General features: G+C 52.1%; 9 protein-coding genes across 9 annotated transcripts; 2 read left to right on the top strand and 7 right to left on the bottom strand.

Annotated features, from left to right (window-relative positions):
• Position 1: 1 nt before the first annotated feature.
• Positions 2–2,267, bottom strand: cp1 (putative carboxypeptidase S1). The gene has a single exon (XM_025629460.1). It carries the CDS (start codon positions 2,166–2,168, stop codon positions 369–371), a length of 1,800 nt encoding a protein of 599 aa, XP_025479284.1. The 5' UTR covers positions 2,169–2,267; the 3' UTR covers positions 2–368.
• Positions 2,268–3,148: 881 nt separating this feature from the next.
• BO87DRAFT_66320 (lipid-binding SYLF domain-containing protein) lies at positions 3,149–5,652 on the bottom strand. Its single transcript, XM_025629459.1, has one exon. It carries the CDS (start codon positions 5,218–5,220, stop codon positions 3,235–3,237), a length of 1,986 nt encoding a protein of 661 aa, XP_025479283.1. The 5' UTR covers positions 5,221–5,652; the 3' UTR covers positions 3,149–3,234.
• Positions 5,333–6,446, top strand: BO87DRAFT_407160 (uncharacterized protein; the record flags this gene model as incomplete). Its single annotated transcript, XM_025626050.1, has 6 exons — positions 5,333–5,451; positions 5,618–5,712; positions 5,813–5,846; positions 5,946–6,062; positions 6,314–6,350; positions 6,390–6,446. The coding sequence occupies 6 exons, from the start codon at positions 5,333–5,335 to the stop codon at positions 6,444–6,446; spliced, it is 459 nt and encodes a 152-aa protein (XP_025479282.1).
• A 3,477-nt stretch (positions 6,447–9,923) lies between these two features.
• Positions 9,924–13,602, bottom strand: tah18 (NAPDH-dependent diflavin reductase; the record flags this gene model as incomplete). The annotated part of the gene is made up of 10 exons (XM_025625304.1): positions 9,924–10,006; positions 10,073–10,733; positions 10,926–11,002; positions 11,062–11,157; positions 11,445–11,446; positions 11,480–12,891; positions 12,962–12,965; positions 13,029–13,127; positions 13,198–13,373; positions 13,447–13,602. The coding sequence occupies 10 exons, from the start codon at positions 13,600–13,602 to the stop codon at positions 9,924–9,926; spliced, it is 2,766 nt and encodes a 921-aa protein (XP_025479281.1).
• Positions 13,603–14,009: 407 nt separating this feature from the next.
• On the bottom strand, positions 14,010–15,245 carry BO87DRAFT_377050 (DNA-directed RNA polymerase III subunit C31). Its single transcript, XM_025623457.1, has 3 exons — positions 15,024–15,245; positions 14,564–14,810; positions 14,010–14,482 (listed from the first exon to the last, which is right to left on the bottom strand). Exons 1-3 carry the CDS (start codon positions 15,129–15,131, stop codon positions 14,082–14,084), a joined length of 756 nt encoding a protein of 251 aa, XP_025479280.1. The 5' UTR covers positions 15,132–15,245; the 3' UTR covers positions 14,010–14,081.
• A 206-nt stretch (positions 15,246–15,451) lies between these two features.
• On the bottom strand, positions 15,452–17,540 carry BO87DRAFT_377049 (uncharacterized protein). The gene has a single exon (XM_025623456.1). It carries the CDS (start codon positions 17,505–17,507, stop codon positions 15,558–15,560), a length of 1,950 nt encoding a protein of 649 aa, XP_025479279.1. The 5' UTR covers positions 17,508–17,540; the 3' UTR covers positions 15,452–15,557.
• A 147-nt stretch (positions 17,541–17,687) lies between these two features.
• On the top strand, positions 17,688–19,107 carry BO87DRAFT_407157 (COP9 signalosome complex subunit 6). Its single transcript, XM_025626049.1, has 3 exons — positions 17,688–18,011; positions 18,076–18,546; positions 18,620–19,107. Exons 1-3 carry the CDS (start codon positions 17,741–17,743, stop codon positions 19,030–19,032), a joined length of 1,155 nt encoding a protein of 384 aa, XP_025479278.1. The 5' UTR covers positions 17,688–17,740; the 3' UTR covers positions 19,033–19,107.
• Positions 19,108–19,790: 683 nt separating this feature from the next.
• Positions 19,791–21,373, bottom strand: BO87DRAFT_309643 (OSTA/TMEM184 family protein; the record flags this gene model as incomplete). The annotated part of the gene is made up of 4 exons (XM_025619475.1): positions 19,791–20,663; positions 20,717–20,866; positions 20,914–21,039; positions 21,095–21,373. 4 exons carry the CDS (start codon positions 21,371–21,373, stop codon positions 19,791–19,793), a joined length of 1,428 nt encoding a protein of 475 aa, XP_025479277.1.
• A 1,299-nt stretch (positions 21,374–22,672) lies between these two features.
• On the bottom strand, positions 22,673–24,987 carry BO87DRAFT_377046 (SAP domain protein). The gene has a single exon (XM_025623455.1). It carries the CDS (start codon positions 24,852–24,854, stop codon positions 22,893–22,895), a length of 1,962 nt encoding a protein of 653 aa, XP_025479276.1. The 5' UTR covers positions 24,855–24,987; the 3' UTR covers positions 22,673–22,892.
• Between the last annotated feature and the right edge of the window lie 367 nt (positions 24,988–25,354).

Raw genomic sequence — 25,354 nt, 5'->3', positions numbered from 1 at the left:
TGAGCCTGCGGTGACGTGTGACGTTGACCGCAGCGGTCGACCAATAGAAGGTTCGAGAAGGTTCGATGGCCGCGAGGGAGGGGTCAACCCGTGATGCCATACGGATTGTTCGGGTGATAGCAGTGGAGGTAAGACTAGAAGGGTCCAGCCGGTGGATATAGATGTTTGACAGCCAGATGGAGATATTGAAATGGACTGATGGAAATGAGCTGAGATGGCTTCAGTCTTCCATTTCGGGCAGTCAGCCGGCCACTTACCAGACCGAGCTAGCATCATACATACGTATGAACTTAGTCAGCTATATCTTTATGCAGTGTATACCATCTATATCACAACCAACCACCACACTATCAACATTGCACTTAACATCAGTGTCCCAACGGGACCTGTGCTAACTGATCACCATCTCCACTGAACGATCCCTGAACCTCAACATCCTCAACAACAACCCAATCTTTCACCACCGCCTCCCCACTCAGCACCCGTTCCTTCTGCTCATCCGTACAAGTCGAATTCATGGCCAACAAATAGCACGTTGGTTCAGGGCTCTCCGGCACCTCATTCCTAATATGCCACGTCGATGACGGTCCCTCCGTCCCGTAGTCCTGGTTCTCCACCAAGGAGACTCCTCCCGTCGCAATATCCCAATTAAACTGAGCCCGATTAAAGATCTCATACGCCGTCTCAGGCTGATAGAACGGCACCTCATGGCCCGCCTGAAAGACACGCGTAAATGAGAAGTTCCCATACTGCCTGACCAATCCCCCAACGTAGGATGATTTCGTCTGCACCTCTGCATACCCTGCAGCCCGGAACTTCTCTGCTTCAGCATACTCCACCAGCAGACTGACATCTTCCCCGCCGCGCCACGGACAGGCATAGTCCCGGTCCCCATACACCATAGCCACCTTAACACCAGAGTCAAGCAAGTACCCAATATCCCCGATCATCCCGCGTGGATCATTGCGAGGGTAATCACCTGTCGAGTCGAAGCTGTCCCCCACTGCCTCTGACGACATGGTATAGTTCACCGGGACCCCGAGCGCCTTTTGCACCCACGGGCGATTCAAAAACCCGACGAAGTAGGGCACGAGCGCTGCATCCGGCGAGAAATGCGCTATGTCGTAGTATCCTCTCCCAGAGGTATTCGTATACAGACTCTTGATCTCCCGTGAGCAATACTCCGACGCCTCCGCGCAGATACCATTCACCGTCTCATTATCCCCATACATGAGAGGATCCCCAAGCTCGCCCGCATCGCGACACTCGACAATCATATCCCTGCATCCACCCGGCTTGCCCCAGTTATCCATAGCCCTATCGTAAAGCGTGCGATTAATCCCCTCAATCCCATACGTATTATTATACGCCATCTCCGGGAACGACGGGACCTGGACGAGTAAATCCACACATCCATTGATAATCCCCAGCGTATCCAAATGAATCTTCTTCCCAGTACTCACCTCCCCGCTCTCAATCCGCTCATTCATCTCCTGAAATAGCGCCGTATACGCAGGCCCATACCGTCCTCCATACGACTCCGTCCATATACTCACCCTGTCATCACCCTCACCAGCAGCAGCAGCAGGATACTCAACAAACTCCCCCAACCAAGCCTGCAACGCGACCCACAACGCCCTCCCCCCATTCACCGTCCCATTCACCGTCCCTCCCACATCCTGACTCGGCAGAGTCCCTACCAAAAACGTCTCATTCTGCCTTACCCCATCCCACCCACCTTCCCCCACATCAACATCCACATCAATCTCCCCACTCACCAAATCCACCGTCCCATTCCTCAACACATCATAACTAAACCCCGTCTGGACCGGCTGCTCCACATACAACATATCAACATACTCATTCCACGACCAGGGATTATCGCTCGTGGAATTCGAGTCCGGGTTCACCACGCACGGTCCATTCTCCTGGAATAGTCCGATCATGGAGGATCCGCCGGGTCCGCCGTTCATCCAGATAGTGAGTGGCGACGAGCCATTATGGTGGCGGGCGGGAAAGTACCAAAAGAAGGTATTGATAGGGTATGCTTGGGTGATGCTGATACCTGGGATGGAGAGGTTGGTCAGGGTGTGCGGGGGTAGGTGGATGTAGCCGGAGTAGCTGGTGGTATCGGTGTTGGTGCAGATTCCTTCGGGCTGGTTGGTCATATAGTAAGTAAGTATTATTAGTAGGGATGTGATGTTAGGATGGGAAATGTAGTTGGGGTAGGGTGTAGCTCAACCTGTTTATAGGAGATTTTTGCCCCCGGGAAGATTTCGGACTCGATGATGGTGAGGTCCTCCGGTGTGGGAGGGAAATATGATTGTCCTGCGACTAGGGTGGTGATAGTGGAGATGATGCCGAGGGATGATGAGACGGATGATGAGAGGGATAGCATCATGGTCATTGTCTAGGTATCTTTTTCGATCTGTACGGAACTCTCATGGAGAGTTCATCAATTTCACAGGAAAAAAAAACAAAAGAGAGAAAAAAAAAAAAAAAATTAAAAACGGTCATAGGGATTTGAGCGAAGGAAGTAGTATAAATACTAACTAACTACTGTAGTACTACTGCTAGGGGTCTGATAACGCCATCGCCGATAAGCCGGCGGATCGCCGGTTGTCAGTGTCTCACTAAGTAGGTTGATCGAATGGCCGTGCACTTGCTCCACTCCACTCTCCCGTAGGTGTGTATGGGGTAAATGGCAGGCAACTGCCGAGGATATCTACAAAGTATCTAGTTTCACTTTATGATATACTTCAGCAGGAAATCAGCCTTGGTTCAAGCGGGATTGATCGACATTACTGTATTGGTTCAGAGCGCGCCATGATGTAGGTGGCTCGATGGTGATCGGTCATATACAGATCAGGTTTCGCAGTTCCGATCAAGGTAATGCAATCTACACAGTGCTGTTACATTACAATTTAGGAAGTCTGGAGAAGAGAACATAGGGATATATTGTCAAACTCAAATCGCTTCCAAGCATCTTACCACGTCCCAGTATCCATCCCGAGACGCCCAGGTACCCATGCCCAATTTGAAACCAAACAGCACGCACGCTAAGACTACCATTACAGTATGACATAAAACATAACAACAAGAGCTGGTAACGCGATACAAACAGCCGAAACACAGTGGGAATCAACATCAACATGCAATATGCAACGGGATGAATCCCAATAACAATATGCCAGAAGGAATATATACAAGGAATGGCGGTATGTGCTCTAGCACTCACGCAGTCTGGGGCTGCACCGTAGACTCAACTTTGACGTGGTCATCGGAAGTGATGGTCTTCGTGGGTGCCAGGTCTGTGTCAGACTTCCCCCATGGGGAGACATCAGACTCGTGAACGTATGTAGGAGTGCTCGCATCGGATGATGCCTCGTGGGTTTTCTCGGTCTCAGTCTCCTTGGCCTCATTAGCCTCGGTCTCGGACGCCACGTCCGAATCGTGCAGACTGGATACCGAGTGGAACTCTTCACGGTCTGGTGACGGCTTGTTGGATGACTCGGGAGCACCGGTAGAGGACAGGTCACTCTCCGAGTCGCTCTTGTGGTACAGAGGCATCTCTGTGAAGCCGTACGTGGCGTGTCCCGGGCTAGACGCCACGGAACGCCGGCGGCTGTGTGCGTAGGGGTTTACCGTAGGCGAGCTAGGAGTCGAAGTCGAAACAGGAGCGGGCGTCCGCTGGGGGTTTCGGGGTGGGAGGGTCGGGGGCATCCGCTTGGAGATCGTCACAAGGCGTGCCCGTGTGAATGTGGGCGAGTGACGCTTAAACTCCACAGGAGCGATGGAATCTTCGACTGGGACAGGCGAATGGGCAGCACTCTCGCGCTTCGATACAGTGGCGCTGCTGACTTCGTGGATTTCCACATCGTCATCCAGATCCACGTCCTCGACATCATCCCGGCCGTGATATTCGTCGTGTTCTGGGATGACAGTCTCCCAGCGTCCCTCCTCGTTGTCCCAAGGACTGGTCTCAGCCCGGTCGGACACGTCACGGTAGCTCCGGGAGGAGGCACGGCTGATAGAAGTCGGAGCAGTCGTAGGACCATCATCAGTTTGAGTCCCCCGATCCATACTGGCGTAGCTCTGCACACTTGCTCGCCAACTATTGCGTGGTGAGCTGTCGATGCTCCGTCGAAAAGTCGCAAATATCGGACTGTTCGGGCCGGGTTTGAACTCGAACGCTTCCTGCGACGGTCTGGATTTTGTCCCAGCTTCGCGAATGAAAAGACCCTCCGCCTCCAGTGCCTTGACGCCGAATGGATCGGGGTCCTCGGGGTCGGGAATGCCGAACGAGCCCGGTCCAGGCACAATCTCAACATCCCCAGGGGTTTCTCCGGGAGGCAGCAAGTTCTCATCCACAGTTGGGTTGCCCTCGGCAGCTTTCACGGTGTTCAGCAGCGTTTGAATCGACGCGGGAGGCCGTTTGGCCTTGCCCGCAAGAATGTCAGTGACCGATATGCGCTCGCCATAGAAGCGCTCGTTCTCATCGGTACGCTCGATAATGATGGTACCATCCACAGCAACACCAGCATACAGACCGCGACTCTTCATGTAGGTCCAGATGGGGGCTTGCCGCTTGTGTACTTCCGAATCAAGCACGCCGCCCATCCCAACCGGACCGGCTGCAGCGCTGACTTCTCCACCCAAAGTGCATCGCACTTTCTTGAAAGCCTCCAAGGCCTCGTAGGTATTGATGACCACCACACAGTCATAGATATCCACGCCCGCCAGGAAACCGATACCAGCCGTATGAAGCATGATACCGGAAGGCGGGCTCCATTCATTGGTATCTGGGGTCCGCGCCAGGAGCACACCACTACCACCCGAGCCACTGACCCAGAGGCCTGTGCGCATAGTCGTGAAGATAGCGAGACCCTTGGCGCGCTGTATAACCCTAGCGGGGATCTTCTTCAGGACCCGCTGCTTGCCCTTGGGGCGATCAATCTTGCCGGATTCTTTGCTGACCGAGCTGTCGGAGCTTTGACGTTCGGCATCTTCGTTGGAATAGAAACCATCTTTGCAGAAACTTCGTAGAATTCGCGCAGCTTTGTCGCTTTCTTTATCGAGGGTCATGGGCCAAAAGGCCTCTGCGCCGACCTTGTAGGATAGCCGGTTGACGGGATCGCCCAGCTTGTCGAGGGTATGCCATGCCTTATCGAAACCTTTCTTAGATGTGCCTTTCGTCTTCTCCCACAGAGTGGAAGGCATGGTGGCGACTCAAAATCCCGTGGGGTCTCCAAGCCTACCAAACAGAGTGACACAGGATGGAGTCCTGAGGACCGCGCAGTGGGTAAAGAGGCAGTCTATAATTGCGGGTGCAATGGCAGCAGTAGACGAAGACGGCCAAAGTATTTCACATAAAGTCCCAATGCGGACGGGAATGTATAAGAGGCAGCAAACGGGCGCAACAGAAGTTGGGGTGACAACCGAGGAATGCGGGTCCGGAGAGTGGTAAGAATGTAAGCCAACTATATAGTATCCGGAACGTCAGTGATCTGCGATGAAAGGAAATTGCATGTATTGAGGCAGGAGACGTAGGAGAGGGCCATATTATTAAAAGGCAAGAAGACCTCGAGCTTTTCGCCGTGCTAGCCGTGCGTTCCAGACCTCGCCTTGAGTGGGTGGCGAGCAGCTGGAGAACCGGTGACATACGAGGAAAGGAAGGAGGGGAACCATGGGACGGGCAACTGGGATTCGGGGGTCGGCTTACCTCCGCCTGAGCCTCGCCAGGGCCACGAAAAGTAAAGAAAAATTTCAAAAGTGACAATATATCCGAGAGTAAGGTGGGAAAAGGGACCAGATGAAACAACAGCTAATTTCCGTGTCCACCACAAGTAGGAGCAGGGACAGTTCAGTTTATGTAGGAGATGAGAGGTAAACCCCAGAGTGGAGGGGGTGATCGACCCGTAGGACCCGTCGGTCAGATGTGCTAGAGATGTAGGCTGGATGTATGACCGAGAGCTAATGCAGTTGAGGAGGAGGAAAAAGCAAGCAAGCAAGCATGAAGCAGGAAGCAGAAAGGGAAAAGATGGATCCTCTTTTTCGCAGAGGTAAGAGGGGAAGACAAGACTAAATGGAAGAAGAGTGCAGAGCCGTGGATGCGAACCAGGCACAAATACTCACACGGCTGGGTCGGAAGGGCATGGTTGGACTGGAAGTAAGAGTGGCTGGCCGGAGATGGAACGGCCGGATGAATAAAGGTGTACAAGAAAGTCAAGTCAGTCAGCAAGATGATGACGAGGAAGTGGAGGAGTACAAGAAAAGGATATTAATTAGGCAGTTATTTCATTCATTCCTTCAGTCTGGTTCCGGATGCATGGCATCATGGCAGCATCAGCGTCATCGCTTCGCCGCGCCCGATAAGCCGATCGGATTAGATTTCTACCCTAACTTTTTCTACATTTATAATTTGCCCGTCGGCTGTTCGGATGTAGAAATAGATACGTTGCTCTACATTCTTCTATACTAATTGATAATCATCCTTGTATGTCAAATGCTGTTCTCGCAATGCTTCTCTCCCGTGGAAGAAATGAAAGAATCCTGGACAGAATCCTCAACCCTCCAACCCCCAAATGACAGCGTCATCGTCTACGTACCCGATGGCGATGGCGATGGGGCCAAGAGTCCCTGAACCAGATCCCCAGCTAATCTATGTCTAGTCTAGTTTAGTTCTTCTTCTTGCTGCCAAAGTAAACCCACCCTCACAATTTCCTTGTTCAAAAAATTTAAATTAAAAATCAAAAATCAAAATAAAATAAAATTCATTTTCCGATTAACTTCCACTAGGTCCGCATGAATCTTCCCCTCTTCATCCCTGCGTACTCTCACAAGGGATGTATCAACTTCCCACCCGAAGAATATGACAGGTCCAATCGCTTCTTCTACCGTGATTTTGTTTTGCTTACGTGCAGTGGTGCTGCTTTTTTTTTTTTTTTTTTTGACCTTCTTCCTTCAGCCCCAATACCAGCCAGCCAGTCCAGTCCACACCCTAAACTAGTATCTACAGTAGCTAGCTAGCTCTGTCTGTCTGGCCCCCATCCATGGATGGGTAAATTGTATCCCTTCGCATTGATTTGGTCCATCCCCTCGCTTCATTTCCTTCTCGTCGCCCAGGCAAAGAAAATTCTCTGCATTAGTTTCATGTTGTCTTTTCTCCACTATCCCCTCCAACCCTAGCTGCAGAATTAAGTACAGTAACTAAGTAGGTAGTAAGTAAACAAGTCACCAGGTTTAATATGGAAGTAAATACGGATACTGTAGCTGGTTAACTCACTCCGAAAGTAGAAAAATAAATAATATCCTGTCCCTGACAGGTCCAATTTCCTCCCTTTTTTTTCTCCACCCCCAATCGAGATCCAATAGTCTAGTCTAGTCTAGTCTACTCTTACTCGGGTTAGTTCCACTTCTCGCCAACGACAGGGAAGATGCGTTGCTTGGGATACTATACCTACTTACCTTCCTACCTACCCTCCGGTACCTACAGCAGGGCATGATAATACTCAATTGACGCAAGTGGCTCACCTCAATCGCACCGTTCCAAGGGCGAAGCACAGTTAAGAAAAGCAAAGAAAAAAAAAATAAGGCACCTTGTTACAAAAGGTACCACAGACCTACCTGTGTACCTACCTACTTAAATCCTATGTACTACTCCATCCAGTTAGTCCAACCTGACCAGTCCAACCCAAACCCAACTTACCCACCCCATCAACCCCCTTCAAACAGAGTTTCATCATCCCGGGGCCGGGGGGCCATTGAAGCCGAAGGAGCGGGAGGAACGGGAGCAAGAACTCACGAACTCACGAACGAACCTCTCTCATCTCATTTTTCCCCCCTGGACACCATGTGCGCATTTAGAACGAGAAAAAAATTTTTTCACTTCCCGTGTTTCTTTACTGTTGGATATATCATATGCCATCGGTGGGATGGGATGGTAGGGGCCCACGAGGATAGTAGGGAAGTGGATTGATGCGGTTATTGCGGTTGAGAGGGATACTGAGGATGGAGTGGGTGATTAGGGAGTGGTATGTGTATATCCCTACTTCTATACTAGACTGAACTTATTGTTTGTTGATGGTAGGATAGTAGGTGTGTATATCCCCTCTACTTATACTTGACTATAGATGGGATAGTAGAGTAGAGTAGAATACTATTAAATAGAACGGAACATTCCACAATCCCTGACACTGGTCCTGACCCTGGCCCTGGCAATGCGAAACACTCCAGTCTATCCAGTAGTTCAGCTGAACCACAGATGAATCCCTGTCTCCTCTACTCTACTGTGCTACTTACTGTAAGACAGGCTATTATTAGACGAGACGAGACGAGGCAACTTCGGCCGAAACATCGCCCTCACCCTCACCCTAACTAATCATCCGGACAGCCAGTCAATTCGACGATCGTAACACTTCATTAGACTAACTAACTAAGTAACTAACTAACTAGCGTGATATGTACACCGTCCCCAACAAACCATTTCAATGATAGTAGATAGCCCGGGTTCCTGTCATACTCCCCTAGTGGATCAATAGCCGAAAGGCAGCGAGTCATGTCCATACCTACTGTAGTTACTCTGTAGACCGCTAAGCTAAGGATCAGAAAGTTAGATAAACAAATAGATGGATACATACGTGCTTCCGTGGATGAATTGAGTTTTTGAGTTCGAGTTGGTGTTCGTGTTCGTTTGCTCGCATTATCAACCGTGCCTGATATGATGTATCCAACTTACTGTAGGTACAAAGTGGACAGAGGGCGGGTGGGATAGATCGATCGGAGGATGCACTGTAGTACATAGTTGGAATGCGAACGGGAGTGTCGTTCACCACTCACTCTGGCACTCTGACAGTTGGGTTTTGTGTGTCTGTGTGTCTGCTTCAATGTCTGTGTGCTTGTCTGGCTCGTGGAATGTATGCAGTTGGGGTTGAAGGTTAACTCTACTACTTTACTCTACTACTTTACTCTACTATTTACTATATCTAGAGGTCATGTGTAGGCGAGTATCTAGTATAAAGTGTAGAGTCTATATAATTATAGTAGCTTCTACTACTGAATATATTCAACCTGAGAATTTGTATATCTCCAATCCCACTCACTAGTACTAATTCCTATTAGCAATACATTCCACCCCATTTCCATCCCTTCCACCTACCATCTACTACCCACGGTAGCTAGTAGATAGTATATCTATACAAATGATATACATCCAACAAAACATCTCCATCCAGCCTAGCCCAACCCTGATATCAAACTAGCACCCATCCTAGTGCATGCAATCACCATCACACCCCTAAGTACTCCGTACAGACCATGCTAGCAAACATACATCTACCCTCATCTCGATCCGATTCGATGAACCGGCTGGTTCCCGGTGCCTGGGTCCCACGCTGGCTAACTGACTACTGACTACTGGTTGCCATCTATCTAGCGGATCGGGATCCCCGGACGGATTATAATCGACTAGTAGCTGGTATTAGTGCATGTGCAGTGGGTATATGTCAGCGTGACAGGGGGATAACTAGTTATTAGACATGTGTCATATTGAGATTTAGCTTGTCGGGTCACTACGTAGTACGTGCCGATGAACTCCCGAGTTCAGCTAGCTACGGAGTAGACAGCTGGATAGTTCGTGTGAACTCTCCTACTCTACCAGGCAATTGCTCCTGTCCCGATGAGTGATTCGTGCGGTCGACCCACTGCAGCAGGTATAGCCAGCCACAGATAGAGTTAAGCATAAGTAAATAGTATACCCACAGGAGCTAGACAACACAGCAGGGATATGATCCGCGGGAGATAAAGTAGAATGAGAAATAAGGTCCAGCCGGTTCAGCTGACACTGGACACGAGTCTAGTCGTAAACATACACACACACAAAGGTATACCTATTGTTGTATCCAATCATCTGCCCTACTCCACCTCTACAGAGCACCCAGCTCCTTCAGCTTGCCGATCAAGCCGTCGACATCCTCGACCTTGCCACCGCCCTGGCGAGCGGGGGGTTCTGGAACGGTAAGTCAGTACATGCAACAGCGCCGGGGTGCAAATGACAGGGTAGGAATAAACGCACCAGTAACCTTCAGAGTCTTCAAGCGCTTCTTATCCTCAACACCAAAATCCGCCAATGTCTTCTTCTCCAGAGGCTTCTTCTTAGCCTTCATAATGTTCGGCAGCGTAGCATAGCGGGGCTCATTCAACCGCAAATCCGTAGTGATAACCATAGGCAACTTAGCCCGCAGCGTCTCAACACCACCATCCACCTCGTGCGTCACCTCCACCGTACCATCCGCATCCTTGATATCGACCTTGCTGGCCTGCGTTGCCTGCGGCCACCCCAACAGACCCGCCAGCATCTGACCGGTCTGGCCCTGGTCGCCATCAATCGCCTGCTTACCCAGCAGCACCAGGTTGATGTTCTCGGACTTGACCACACCCTGCAGCATCTTGGCGATCGTCAAGGGCTCGGGACCACCATCGGGGCTGTCGCCGACGTCGACGTGGAATGCGCGGTCGGCACCCATGGCCATAGCGGTGCGGAGGGTATCGGCGCACTTGGCTCCGCCAGCGGAGAGGGCGAGGATGTTTTCGACCTTCATGGGGCTCTGGTTCTTGGTGCCGCGTTCGCGCAGGCGGATGGCTTCTTCGACGGACAGTTCATCGAACGGGTTCAGGGAGTGCTTGACACCGGCGGTTTCGACGCCGGTGTTGGCCTTGTTGACGCGGGGTTTGACCTAACATTATCAGTGATGTTCAGCATGATATATCGTGCCGTAGTGTCGTGGTAGTATGGTGAGTGTAGGTGGTGGTGCCGACGGAGCACAATTAATTGCAGACTGCGCGTGCGGGCAACTTTCGCTCGGAGATGTGACTCTTCACCGAGAACGGAGCAGGAGAAGCACGAGGCGACAAAAACCAAAACTCACCGCATAGTCAATAACCCGCTTGACGGGGACGAGAATTCGCAAGCCGCTCATTATGACAATAATATGTGGTAAAGGGGCTTCGGAGGAAGTAAATGGGGCAATGGAGGGGAGGGACAGCAGCGTGAGGGGCGTCGACTCTTAAGGCGAGCAAGAAGCCGTTTTGAGGGAAGAGTAGAGAGACACCGATCCGTCGGAGCAGCTGCTGCTCCATCCGCGGCAGAAAACAGGTGACCTGGGCGGAGAGTCCCCCGAGGCGGGCCGAGATTCCAACCACGCTTGTTGCTCTTCCGCCGCAAGCCGAGGTTAGCCTTTTCTATTATGGGACTTTGTACAACAAGTTGACAAGTTTAGCGGGGTAAAAGGTATTCAAATGACCTCATAGGTGGCTGTTTGTTTCTATTCGAATATGTGGGTATATTGTGCTTGTTTTAATCTATTCGCATGGTGCCGGATCTGGCAGACATGCCATCGCTCTATCTATAGGTGTTGATGGTATAACCGCTTCACATGTGACAGTACCTCTTGAGGCGGATCACCAAGTTTCCTGCTTATACCGTCCCGTCTTCTCCATGCCAAGCAGATACTGCTCGGCCCCTTGTTCGTTGAATCGATCGGTTTCCACCTCTGCGCCGTGCTGGAATGCTTCCGTCAGCGCCTCCCTTACTGCCTTGGGCATTTGTCCAGAGGAGCCGCAGATATACACCGATCCTGCCATGTCATGCAGCAGCTTGAATAGCAGTACATAGTTCTGGCGGATCACATCTTGCACGTAGACCTTTTGCTTTTGATCCCGGGAAAATGCCGTGAGCACATTCAACTTGGTCAACTGGCCGAGCTGCTGCCATTCGTCTTCGAAGAAGAAGTCTGCCTCTCGGTTGCGACCGCCGTAGAGGAGAAGCGTGGGTCCGATGCTAAGCTCAACCCCGGGATTTTCCTCCTGGTATGCCTTGATAATCGCTGCTTTTTCCCACAGCATGGATCGCAGTGGTGCCAGACCGGTGCCGGGACCGACTAGGACGGTTGGGCCAACGAGCTGGTTGACGGAGGAATTGAGTCCACCACGTTGCAGCTGTACCTTCAGAATGCTCCCAGGTCGAAGCGCAGATATGTAACGCGTACATACGCCCTGTCTTATCTTTTTGATGACGGTCTGGTACTTGACAATGGCAATCATCAATTCAAACTTGGTGCCGCCTTCAGGGCCCCTCTTCAGCTCGCCGCCACTAGCGATACTGAATTGTCTCCCCTTAAGGACTGGAAACACCGAGATAGCATGCTGCCATGGCACCTTGACCGAGTCAAACTCATGCAAGACTTCCAGAATACTCCGTCTTGGACGAGTAGTGTAATCCCAGAGCTCATCAAGATACTCGGGACTAGTATACGTGAACTCCAGTAGACGCTCCTTGTGCATTTCATCGCTCGTGTAATGCGCAATCTCCGCAAAGAAGGATCGCCGCGGAATAGCCTGAATATCGAGGTAGTCTGTAAGCAGCGCCCTTAGCGTCAATTGGGGGTAGGAGTCGAGACCCCGAATAGGCGGCAAAGGGAGATCATCAGCAGGAATATGGCTATTAGGAACCAGGCCGATGAGCTGATCAGCCTGTTCTTCCCAACCCATCATCTGGATCAGGGCATTCACGTCGGTGGAGAAGTTCTTGGGGGTAATGCATAGCATGTCTCCAGGGACGTAGGAAGTATGTTCAGGCACAGTAAGTGATACATGGCGCACATCCTGCCAATGCTTCTGCGGAGTCAATCGCTTATTCTCCCTAAGCGTTGCCATCAAAGTATCAGGCAGAGGCCGCAGATCATAATCCAATCGAGTCAACTTTGGATTATCATCAGGCGGAGGCAGGTTCTCATGTGTGCCGGGAACTGCATGTCCTTCCTGTGCTGTCGAAGCACCTCCCTCCTGAAGCTTCAGAATCCATTTCGGCGGCAACTGAACATCATCCGGTATCGGCTCCAGCCCCTCAGGCAGCGGATACGTCTCGAGCAAATGTGTACGAAGACCGGTCAACCACGGAATGAACGTCCCTTCGAGACTATAGAACACAGTTAGAAGACACCCACCAAACAGAAAGAAATAGCTAAACCTACCCCTCCGGATGTTGTTGATCCGCCTCCCCATCATCATATATCTCATTGGCACCGAGCTGCAACAGCCTCTTATGCAGTTTGCGCGCCGCCCAATTGAACCTGTCAAGCCAGCCAGTCAGCCATCACCATGTCCTCTTCCAATCCATGTATGAGATAGAATAAAACCCACTTCGGATAAGAACTATCCCCCAACCCAAACGACGCAAACCGAACCCCATCCAAAAAGTCCCCCGGAAGCCTCTTCAACAACAACGACCTCCAAAACGACCTCGCATTGGCCGGGAAATCACCCTGTCCTGTTGTCGCGACAACGAATATAACGAGCGTATGCGATTTCAATACCTCCTACACACAGCATGATCTCGTCAGCATGCGTCAAATTACCAATATAGCATACAATTGAAAGGTGGAAACTCACCGGCCTATACACATTCATCTCCCCCACATGGGTCCGGAAATGCAATCTCTCCGCCAACGCCCCCAACTCCTCGGCGACTTCCTGCGAATTGCCCGTTTCGGAGCCATACAGGACGAGAGCTGAGCGCCGCGGTGGGAGGGATTGGCTGCCGTTCATTGTACCTAGGTACTGCGCCCTGTATCTCCCTGATAGCGTGGTGTGGTGATGGGTGGTTGACTATCTTGTCACTTGCGGCTTATCGCGGGTCTTCTTTTTTTTTCCTTCCCCTCGTTTTGGCTTGAGGGGTTCTATCCGATCGTCCAGTTGGCGCGAGATAACGGGATGACGTCATCCCGAGGATCGGAGAGGATTAGGAGCATATATGGGAGGTAGATAGATGGGATGTTTATGCATGCTGGTGTTTGGGATGGGAATGTGCTGTATGGGCAGAGCTACGAGGAGGGGGAATACTGGTTATGGCGATGTTGTACTAGTGTAGGGTCAAAGAGACATTCGTAATGTCAAATACTCCGGCAATGGAATGAATATACCCAATCAACCATAGGAATAAAACCAAAGTAACCGCTAGATTGATAAGATCAACCGACAAAGAATAATAGTTTTGAACAAAGGGTATCTCAAGAATCCAGCTCGATCTAATAAGTATCCTCCTCGCCGCCACCACCACCATCTCCGAACCCATCATCCCCATACTCGTCATCACCACCATCAAAGTACTGCTCAGCGTTATAATCCCCACCCATCTCATCATCATCATCCTCAAAGTCATCATCTTCAATCTCCTCCTCGCCTTCCTGCTCCTCCTCCGGATCCAAGATATCCCCGTCCCCATCATCATCATCCTCAGCCCCCTCACCCTCCTCGCCACCAGCCTTCGCTCGCTTCGCCGCATCCTCATCCTCCTCTTCATCATCGTCCTCAAATCCCCGCTTCACTCCAGCCCGCGCCACCTGCGGCACATACCCATCCATCGCGGCATCGGGCTTGAACGTCGGCTGAATCGTCTGCCACAATTCGCGGGGGAAGAACTTCATAACTACCGCCACAGTCCCATTAGCACCATGTCCCTCTCCCAACTTTCTCATAAAATATCCGATAAAGAGAATGATAAACTCACCATACTGCCTCCCCTGTAACCTCGGCAAAGCCCTCTTCTTCTTCTGATACTTGCCCGAATAACTCGGCATGCCATGGAACGGATCGAAGTTCGCCCGCGCCGCACTATCCTTCTTCATCGTCGACCCCGCCCCCTCCAGAATCGAGTAATAGGGGCCATCGTGGAACCGTTCCCGGAGAGTGCGATAGAAATCCACCTGCAATTGTTCCTGCGAGGAGAGCGGTCTGGCGCGAGGGACCGTGTATTTCTGTTTGTACAATGACATGATTAGAACCCCTTCCTTTCCTTAAATCGATGAATAGTAGTAGCAGCAAGCCAGACTGCTATGGCAATAACAACAACAGCAGCAGCAGCAGCAGGGTGAATGTGAACGACATCGGTAAACGCAACAAATCACCCGTGTGACAAAGCAACCAAACAAAGAAGCAAATATATCATATCACATCAACCCAAAACATACAGGGAACAAAGGCGTCGGCGCCGTATCATTTTCTCCGCTGGGATCTGCCTCCCAAGTGAATTCGGCTCCGGGGAGCTTTCTGCCTTTCTTTGCGCCGAATCGGGACATGTCGGGTTATAAACTTATTCGCTGAGAATATGCCCCTTATTGTCAATCGGTCGGAGATGGCTCCGTTGGGGGCCCAGGTTGTTTAATGTCCAGGGAGGAAAAGGCCGAAGCGCTGGCGGGCGTTTCACTGCGCCATGATCCAATGGCTGAGAAAAAAGTTCCGGCCGAGCTTGGATGTGGCTCACCGCCTGCGGAGATCTGCGCGAATTGGGTAATTAGGGTACCGGGGCGAGAACCCTGGGGTGGCTGGGATGGGCCAATCAGAGTGTAGTATCTATAAAGTGTACTGTAGTTACTGTGTAGGAAATGCTATTATTGATGTAGGATTCATTGCTATTGCTGAATGGAAAATTATGAAATAGTACAGGTATCTAATGGCATAATCGTAAATCGTCCAGTGATATGGGCATCTCCGCAGCACCAGCCTTACAGGCCAACGGTTGCAACCTGGTTTGCAGTCTGGGATACAGGCCCCCATGGCCCCTCGTTCACCCGTTGCCGGAGAGTACGCATGATGTCCTCGAACCCTTCCGTTTGTCCCCCATTTTCTTTGAGACAGTCATACAGCGCCACCAAGACCTCGTGCTTCGCCGTTGCCACTTTCCAGACCGCATGCTGGGAATCACCTGCTCCGCCGCCGACAAACTCGGCATATGACCGAGGAGGCTTGAACAGATATGGCAGGAGGATAGTCAGGGCTGGCGGCGTTAGAGCTGCCCAAGCACCCGATGACGGCAGAACTCCCTGAGTAGCCGGAGACAAACTCTCCAAATCTTGTTCGGTGGGAAGCTGGTATCGGGAAGTCCCAGGGACAGACGAGGTGACTTCACCCGTTAAGATCTGCCAATTAGCAGTGATGAGGGATCTCATGAGGGATATTGACGCCAACGAAATATCCTTCATTGCAAGAATATCGGCCGTCGCAACTACATCCGTCCAAAAGTTGGTATGCTGATTAGTGTACATGAAGTACAGCGCGCGAGCGGCCGCGGCCTCTTTGTGCCAATCTGTCGGCATCTGGCCAGATGCATTCAACTCCATCGAGTCCGTAAGGCCCTGCTTCACTGGGCCGTGGAGGATCTTGGCCAGCACGTCCAGAGCCTCCTTATTTGGAGGACTGGTCGGCAAGGCCAGAACAGGGTTCAGTCCTTGCTTGCTGGCTTCCACGAGCAAAACGCGGGGCAGACAGGAAAGTACGTTCAACTGCCCGCTAGGAACCGGCCCATGCGCCCACTGGGAGGTCGAAACCGCCACCGAGGCAGCAATGCGAGACAGTATCCGGTCCAGTAGATACTGCGGGTTTTGCAGGAAGTGGTTGGGATACAGCTCGGCATACTGCGCAACGTAAGTCATGATAGGACCGCACAGGTAAGCCAGGTCCACCGCGTCGAGCTTTGACTCATCCAAGTAATACTCCAACGACGTAGAGTGTATGTTATGCGAAATGAGGAAATCCAGTGCTGGGGAGGAGAAGGTGGATGCTGACTGCACAATGGTCCGAGCGATGAGACCAGGAGCATCAATCTCCAGAAGATCATGGAAGAAGTTAATCAACGTCATATGCATGAGCACGTCTTCCTTGTCAACCATATGGCAGGCAGCGAAATGGAGGAGGCCATTGCTCTGGTATTTCCTCTCAACTTCTGGCACTTGTGGTTTCGAGATGATGTCCCAATGCAGCCGACCCGCCTTCACAAGCAGACCCATCAACCGTCCCTGAGCTACAGTCTTGTCGCGCTTGGACAGACTTCCTGGTCCATTATCCGTGAGACTGCAGAGGGAAAATAGAAGCCCGTATACATCTTTATCCGCGAAAATTCGCCTCCAAACGAGTCCTTGACCACCGGTGGCCTCATCGCCTTCATGTCCAGTATTCTCGAGCGGACTGGCCGAGTCGACCTCCAAGAGCTCCCAAATTGTGTCAAACGCCGCTTGTGCTACGGCCGTAGAAGAGGTCGACAACCACAGCTCCACCAAAGACGAAACGAGTTCCGGATCGCCGGCAACGATGGCGGCATCACTAGCGGCGTGTCCTGCCTTGCGCAGCAACGACAAAGCCAACAAGTTGATAGGTTCCGAGGGCGCTTTGAAACCGGCGATGAAATTGATCGGAGGATTGACAGAGTGAAGGTCAGCGAAGCTGAGATACGTCGTAGCCTTGACACCAAGAGCGGTAAGAGGAGTCGGGTCCTCCTGCAGGACGGGGAGCAGCTGCGATATCTGGATCATAAGGGTGGCGGGGACTCTGCGATCGACGTTCTCGGTAAGCTCGAGTTTCAACTTTTCAAGAAGAGACGTGTCCAGACGAGTGGAGGGCTCGCGCTGCACCTGTTCCAGGTGCTGTCGGACCTCATCGTAAGTAGATGGAACGGCCATGTTGATTCCAAACAGATCCACGGTGATGCGATCCGTGGGGAAGTGAGAGATGAGAAAGGCAAGTCAGGAACGGCTTTCTTATCCCCGGCGGCGGGGAAAGCTGGGTGCAAACGGGACAAACACCCATGACATCTCCGCCAGTCTCCCCGACGATAAGTTCCAGACCATCACAGCTTCCTCCTACCATTTCGACTCGGTATACCATCTCCTCCTTCAAGGATATACCGATCATCATGTCTGATCAGCCAGAATCCCTCCTATCGCCTAAGAACTCCGACTCCGGCCTCCATATCCATCTCCACCCTCTGATCCTCCTGACTATCTCAGACCACATCACCCGCCATGCCGCCCGCTCTCAGCAAGGACCTATAGTGGGAGCGCTTCTAGGCCAGCAGAACGGGCGCGAGATTACCCTGGAACACGTCTTTGAATGTATCGTAAACGAGAATGCAAATGGCGAACTCCAGATTCCCCAAGACTGGTTCGTGGAGAGAGTCAAGCAATGTAAGTCCCCTCCACCTTATCTCAACCATCTATATGTATCATGGACTCGCTGACCCCCTCCAAGTCAAAGATGTACACAAAGCCCCTACCCTTGACCTCGTCGGCTGGTGGTCAACTGCTCCTCCATCCGGCCCCAACACTGCGCACCTCCCAATCCATCGCCAGATCCTCCACAACCACAACGAGTCCGCCGTGTTCCTCGCATTCCACCCATCCCTGATACACGACGCATCCTCCAACGGCGGCAAGCTCCCGGTGACAATCTACGAAAGCGTATACGAGGGCGAAAATGCAACAGAGAACAGCAAGACAATGCAGGTCGATGGAGAAGAACAATCCCTAACGATCCGATTCCGCGAACTGCCCTACTCCGTCGAAACGGGCGAAGCCGAGATGATAGGCATCGACACCGTAGCACGAACAGCCAGAAACGCCGCCGTAGACACACCAGCCACCTCCTCTCTCACAAAACAAGCAGCCGGCAAAGAATCCACCAAGGATCAGTCAGACGTGCTCTCCCCGGAGGAAGAAGAACGTAAGTCACCTACCACCACCAGCACCATCCCAAACCCGAACCCAACTCATCACTAACCAACCCAACCCCACAGTAATCGCCAGCCTCACCACCCGCCTCAACGCCATCAAGACCCTCGAATCCCGCATCTCCCTCATCAAATCCTACGTCGCCAGCATATCCGCAGACACCCCCAACTCAACAGCCACCCTCTCCCACCCCATCCTCCGCAACATCAACGCCCTCCTCTCGCACCTCTCCCTCCTCACCCCTGACGAACAAAGCGCCTTCACAGCCGAAGCCATCGCCCAGAGCAACGACGTCCACCTCGTCTCTCTACTAGGACAACTCGGCCAGAGCATCAGCGCGATGCGCGAGCTCGGGAAACGAACCGCCTTGATGAACAGCGTGAGACGGACGGCGATGTCCCGGAAAACGCAACAATTATCGTGGCAGAATCGGTTCGCTGAGCCGTTCTCGACGGGAGATGGCGTGAGCCATGGGTAGGGAGATATTCGGTGAGGTAGATTTAGTCGATGTAGCTGATAGTAGTAGTAGTCTTAACGAAATGAATGCATGATCATACCCTGATTAAATTCCATCAACAATGATTTTGCTATGTAGGTTTGTTCCACTGTCGATATCATTGTATACCAATATAGTTCCCACAATGCAGTCACGGCCACAAATGTATAGATGTCTATAGTAGTATATCGAAAGTAAAGATAATATTGTATAACGAAAGTATCTAATCTAATCTAAGTAATCTCTATCTCCGCACAAAAAAGACAGCAAGATAGTATAAGTAGTATGAAGAATGAAGACAATGAAAAGAAAAGAAAGGAGGCCGAATGATATCATATACAACCCACCAACCTTACCCCCCTCATCCAAGAGAAAAGAAAAAGATTTCCAGGTAAGTTAGTGAAATCCGGGTTCATGAAAAAAACCTCAATCTTCATACCGTGATATCATATAGCTAGATAAATCAAACAATCAAGAACAAGAAGACAGCCCAGAAATTCAGAGGGTATTATACGACAGATGCACGGAACAGACAGACAGATATAAAATAAGTCAACGCCAAGAGACAAAGATAAACACGGCTAGCTGCTTAGCTAGCCGTGGCGCTCTCAGCTCTACCCAGTGGGGAGGGTGAGGAACGCGCAAGAATGTGAAGAACATGCATGAAGACTTAAGGGGTCATCATACTCCGGGGGTACCGGAGTTTCTTTTGTTGCTCGTCGAAATCAAATCTCGTCGCTTTACCTTCGTTGTTGTTGTTGGTGGTCACTGTCGTAGTGCGGGGGAGGAGGTTGGTAGGATTCTGGGAGGGGGATAGGGGGCTGTTCTTGCAGCGTGGTGGTGGTGGTGGTGGTGTGGTAGGGGTTGTTGAGGTCGGAAGGATGGTCTGGGTAGGGTGGATTGGGGTGGACGGGCTCGTGGTAGTGGTCTTGTTCTAGGTGGGAGTTCACGAGGTATGGGTTGTATGCGTCCTCCTCGTAAGGGAAGTACGGCCGGGCGGTATGCGTGGCTGTTGGCTCCAGGAGGGAGGTTGCGCTGAGTCGGTTATGGTTGTAGAAGCGGTTCGGGTCCGCTCCGTCCTCGAGCGGAGGCACGAGACCACCGCCGGGGCTTGGCTGAGCGTGCGACAGGAGGACCTGTCCTTCTTCACCAGGGGGACTGTAGCGTCCACCGGCCATCATTGTACCTGCGCCGCCGTATTCGGTGCCGTGGGAGTCAATACCGCTCTCGGTAACGTTCATGTTGAAGGCGTCATTTGCGGTTTGGTGGTAGCTGGGATCCATCGTGCGTCTCTTCCGGCCGACGAAGAGCCAGCGGAAACTGCGTCCAATCGCTCTGATGAGGTCCATCGGGTTCAAGGCGTCAAGCACACCTTTCACGCCGAAGGGACCGCCTTCATAGCTGGCTTTGCCGTTGCCGTAGAAGTCGGTGATCTCGGATGGCTGGTTCTTGAGCGAGTACGGTTTCCAGGAGAATGCCCACAAGTGGAGGACGGCAAAAAATGCCATCTCAATGTTGATGAGTAGGTTCGGTAGTCCGACCTTGAGGTCAGGGCTTTGTATCTTAGAGGTGGTTTTGATGGCTCCGGCCGAGGTGAGGAAGGAGATCAAAGTCTAGAATGGGTTAGACAACAGGAAATAGAAATGTGGGCAAATGCTGCACTTACCGATTGCCAGAAGGACAGGAAAATGACCAATTTGATCGACAAAATCTTCAGGAATGGCTGATACTGGCCGATGTCATCCTTGATCTGAATATAGAACTGGATCAAGCAGTACATGGCGATGGAGACTGCAATACATTCAACGAGGAGTACCTGTCGCATGTTAGCAGGATCCAATATAAGAGACTCACAGCACATACCCAAATATGCGAGAACGCGGGGTTGAGGGATTCCTCGCAGTAGAGGTTGAACTTTTGCGTGACGACTGCGACGATAGTCATCAGGACTCGGAGGAGGCAGTATTGGAAAACGCCCACCCAGATAACCTAGCGCCGCGTTAGCATAACTACAATCGCGCACAACCTGACCTCTCGCACTCACGTTGAACCATGTCAAACCACTGCGCGGTACCCTCCAAATGCCCTTCTGTCCACCGGTACACTTCTGGAGCCACGGGATCGGCCAGACCCACTGTTTGGGTTCGACTCCACGGAAATATTCTTTCTGGCTATGCAAGTCGGGCGCGATGTAAGCGCACATAAGAGAGAAGAAGGCCGAAATCGCAAACGCTTCGTAACAGTTGCCGATCAAATCATAGTAGACATCGTTCTTGTAGAAGTAGGTACCGAGCCATGCGACGACGGAGTAAACGGGGACCATGAGCAGAATTCGAATGATACTAGTGAAAAGAGGGGGACGTTAGCCATAAGCAAAAACTAAGTGCCAGTATCTGACTAGAGAATGAGGGGGGTCATACTGTCGCTGTTCTATCTTTTTGCTGTAGTGTGTAGCGTGCATTGCAATCAGGTAGAAAGAAACAACTATAGCCATGAGACCGAAAGCCCCGCCCACAATCAGGCAGAGCTGGTGGAAGGTGATTCCGCCATCCCAGAGGTCAACCTCCGTGACTGTCAAAAACCGCGTCAGCCCATTTCAATTCGATAACCACCCCAGTCGCATTCAACAAAGCGCAGAGGGGGGAATGCCTACTGGTTTCGTCTTCCACGGTCGAATTGCACACTGGCCAGCCCATTCTTGCAGGAAAGGAGAGGAGACTGCAAGGATGAACAGCCTTTGAGGGGGTGCAAGGAAGGAAAGGAAAAGAGACGGGTTGCGAAAGCGAGAAGAGGGAGAAGAAAGAGGATCGTCGTGATGGACGCCAGCCCGTCGCTTTTCTCTCAAGATATCTTATCCGCACAGCCGGGCTTGGCCCCCCATGAACCCCTGGGAGCCACCCAAGTTTAAGCTTTTGTCACGTTGTTGTGCCTCGTTTACTCGGGAGGCCGGTCGGGTCACTGGCGAAAGTTGATCCTGAGTAGTTCAATACGGACCGATTGCCCTGGCGATGCTTCGGGATGCGCTGGCAGGAAGAACAACCAAGGCGGGATTGCAAGCGACCGGCGGATTGAGAGAGTTAGTTGGAATGACGGAGACTATTTAGTGCAGTTGGGCTAATGAAGTGGAGCACGTCGGGAGGTACGTCGTCGTTGCACGTCAGGCTTGGAAAGTCGGAATTAGGAACAAACAATCATATAAGGTGTAACTGTGGAAGGACCGGTTGGGTTTCTTGGTCCTTTGTTATCCAAAACAATAGATCGTGGAGTCAAACCCGAGTAAAAGTCTTGGTAGGAGGAGGAGCATGAACATGAGACCGAACCGGCAAGGCAGCCACATTTATTTATAAGTTCTTAAGTCAGATGCAGTTCTTACGATGGATTCTTCTTACTGTACGGAGCACTGTTCCTGTGCCAATCAATCACCTTCGCTGCATCTGCCGCGCAGTGCAATGGCGGAGGGTCGCTGCGCCACCGCAATTTTAAAAGCAAGTGAGTACTTACTTATTATTGAGCCATTCTGACTGCATGATTTTGTTGTTCCAAGTTATCCACCTCATACACATCCACGCCAACAGAGACTCCCGAATAAAGATAAAGTAAAAATAAAAATAAATCCTGATGGTATTCGTTGATTCGTCTCCCGGAGACACTTACCCAACCTAGTATACACCTCGCCATCTTGGCTCAAATCAAATCACTTCTTGTCCCGTAGATCATATTTTTCTTATCCCCCGCGCCAACTTGGCATTCGCCTACTGTACACGAAATTGCAATTACACCAAGTACCTAATCCCAAACCATGGCAGCTCCATAGTATATCATCAGGGGTATATCTGTTCATTTCAATACCGACTACGTCGGTCATCTCTCCACGAATCTCCGAACCCTCCGCGTCCACGACCACCGCGGCCCCGGCCTCGTCGGTTGCGCCCACCACCAAAGTCGGGTCCATTATCGACGAAGAAATCTTCATCCTCGAAGGTGATGCGACGGCGCTCATCTCCTCCGCGTCGGGGGAACTCGCCCTTTCGTAGCAAATCGTCGAACCGATCCAAACGCCGGTCGGCCACCTCCCGAGGGACCGGGAGGTAGTAGAGCTTGGGCTTGGTAGTAGTAGACATGAAAAGTTCATCCAGCGGCTTGAATCCTTGACCAGGTCGTGAACTCGAATCGGCCGTGACTGGGCCACTGGGACGTCGAGGAGCGCCCATCTCAGCCCGTGGCCCGGTAGGCGGAGGACGAGAAAAGCCTGAGGCGTCAGGCGCACGCGTATGTTGAGATGAAGCGCTTCTGGGATCAACCTCTTCGAGAACAGCTTCTACGCCATCGTCGGTTGGCTCATAGCGCACTTCCCAGCGCGCGGGAGGGCCACCGCGCTGTCGCGAACCTTCTTCCTTCTCAATCCACAGTGACAACTTGTCTTCCGGAATAAAGTCCACGAATAGAGTCTTGCGGTTGCGTTCGTTGGGCCATACCGTACCGTGGAGGGCGGTGCGGACTCGCGACGCTGCCGAGACCGACGTAAAACTAGCAAAGCAATGTGTCTTGATCGGGTCCAGGTAAAAGTCTACGACCACATCCGGATTGGGTGAGGCATCCGGAGGGGACGCGAGACTGACCAGGTGGTTCTTGAGCGCGACCGGCTGGAGAGGACGCATCAATCCGCCGACATAGAGAGCTGCTGTAGCAGCATGCACGGCAGGCTCGACGTCGGCATCTTCCATCACCGCATCCGCCGGTGGAGGGGAGCCGGGGCGAGTCTGCTCCGTCTCCTTGGCAGCAAAAAGCCCCTTGAAGCGAACGTCATGTTTCAGGGGCGCGCCTTTCTTGGATGTTTCATCTTGCACAGGCGGGGCCTCATCCGGCGCGGTCTCGCGCCCCGCGCGTTCTTCAGGGGTTTCTTGCGGACCGGGAGCTCCGTCCTCCCGTGCCTCACGTTCTTTGTCCACGGAAACCTGGTCTTCCGGCAATACGACTCGGGGTGTCTCGTCTAGGGCTTTGGCCTTTTTACTTGCGAGCGCTTCCGGTGTTGGCACAGGACTCTGACTGCGGCGCTTCCTCTTGCGCCGGTCCTCCAACACTTCTTCTGTCGGCAGGGGTGTTGACAGGCCGGTGTTCATTTCCGAGGGGACTGCAGCGGGCGGCGCAGCGGTCTCACCAGATCCAGCTGGTTCAGCAGGTTTTGGCTCCATGTCCTCAGACTGTTCCGGTGCTGCTTCTCCAGGAGCCTGCTCTACCGGTGCTGCAGCAGTGTCATTCTCGGTCTGGTCTTGCGGGGCGGAAGTATCGGCGGGTTGGTCGACAGTAGTGGAATCGACGGGTTGAGCTGGTTCCTCAGGTTTCGGTGATTCTTGGGCAGGTTGCTCTGGCTGTTCTTGTTGCTGTTCTTGCTCAGCGGGTCCTCCGGCGGGAGCTTCGTCAGTCACCGGCTCAGGCTTCGACTCAGGAACCGCGTCACCCTGTTCCTCTGTTTGTGCTTGTGGTTGTTCCTGCTCCTGTGCTGCCTCCTCAATCTGTTTATCTTTCACTTCGGTCTCAGTAGCCTCGGGTTGAGCTGGCGCATCCGCGGCTGGCTCTGGCTCTGGTTCTGGCTGCTTCGCGTCGACGGGCTGCGCTTCCTGCGGCGCAACATCCTCTTCGGCGGCCGGCTCTCCATTCGTGACAGCATCCTTTTTATCGCGGGCATCTTCCTCCACCAATCGGTCAATAATCTGTTGTTTCACGCGGAGACCGGTCTGCGCGATGCCGCGCCGCTTCAGCTCGGCTTTAAGATCGGTCACCTTCCATTTCGAATAGTCGGTCATTGTAGCGGAAAGCGCACAGCGTGGTAGACTCGAGCATGTAGAGTGTATTGGCGATGAGAAATTTCGTTCGGGTAAGTTCAAACGCGCGTGGTCATGGCTGGGAGGTGTAGAAATGCGATGCGATGCCCCTGCGGTGGTCGGGCATGAGAAGTGAGTCTTTGAGCTGCGACCGATCGAGATGATGTCGCGCGCTAGGCTGGATGAGGGCGGTGGTCACTGGGTGCGTAGCTATTTCCGGTATGGTGACTTGCCTAATCCGGTCTGGCTGAGTAAGGCTCCACCTGGAGAAAAATACCCGATTGGGAGCTCCAGCTGAAGATGCTTCTTTGTATTCAGCAGAGCTACGAGTGACACATTGTCCTTTAAGTATTTGCCAGGTGTTATTGATGTATCAAGTCTACTATGTTTGTTTGCGGCCCAATGTGTCTTCCTAGTCGGGATCTCCCACGTAATACTAGCTACTACCAGTGGTAAGTTACATTGTTGCAATAAGCAGTATC

The sequence above is a fragment of the Aspergillus neoniger genome, assembly GCF_003184625.1.
Source record: "Aspergillus neoniger CBS 115656 unplaced genomic scaffold BO87scaffold_18, whole genome shotgun sequence".
Classification (NCBI taxonomy): domain Eukaryota; kingdom Fungi; phylum Ascomycota; class Eurotiomycetes; order Eurotiales; family Aspergillaceae; genus Aspergillus; species Aspergillus neoniger.
This window is presented reverse-complemented; position numbering and strand designations above follow the sequence as displayed.

What these genes read in the sequence shown, in the direction of transcription:
- cp1 (XM_025629460.1), bottom strand. Translation starts at nt 2,168, where the DNA reads ATGACCAACCAGCCCGAAGGAATCTGCACCAACACCGATACCACCAGC.
- BO87DRAFT_66320 (XM_025629459.1), bottom strand. Translation starts at nt 5,220, where the DNA reads ATGCCTTCCACTCTGTGGGAGAAGACGAAAGGCACATCTAAGAAAGGT.
- BO87DRAFT_377050 (XM_025623457.1), bottom strand. Translation starts at nt 15,131, where the DNA reads ATGTCCCGATTCGGCGCAAAGAAAGGCAGAAAGCTCCCCGGAGCCGAA. An exon ending in CGCCGACGCCTTTGTTCCCT is followed by an intron (nt 14,811 to 15,023) that starts GTATGTTTTGGG and finishes TTGTACAAACAG; the next exon opens with AAATACACGGTCCCTCGCGC. An exon ending in GTTACAGGGGAGGCAGTATG is followed by an intron (nt 14,483 to 14,563) that starts GTGAGTTTATCA and finishes CTGTGGCGGTAG; the next exon opens with TTATGAAGTTCTTCCCCCGC.
- BO87DRAFT_377049 (XM_025623456.1), bottom strand. Translation starts at nt 17,507, where the DNA reads ATGGCCGTTCCATCTACTTACGATGAGGTCCGACAGCACCTGGAACAG.
- BO87DRAFT_407157 (XM_025626049.1), top strand. Translation starts at nt 17,741, where the DNA reads ATGTCTGATCAGCCAGAATCCCTCCTATCGCCTAAGAACTCCGACTCC. An exon ending in CGTGGAGAGAGTCAAGCAAT is followed by an intron (nt 18,012 to 18,075) that starts GTAAGTCCCCTC and finishes ACCCCCTCCAAG; the next exon opens with TCAAAGATGTACACAAAGCC. An exon ending in CTCCCCGGAGGAAGAAGAAC is followed by an intron (nt 18,547 to 18,619) that starts GTAAGTCACCTA and finishes CCAACCCCACAG; the next exon opens with TAATCGCCAGCCTCACCACC.
- BO87DRAFT_377046 (XM_025623455.1), bottom strand. Translation starts at nt 24,854, where the DNA reads ATGACCGACTATTCGAAATGGAAGGTGACCGATCTTAAAGCCGAGCTG.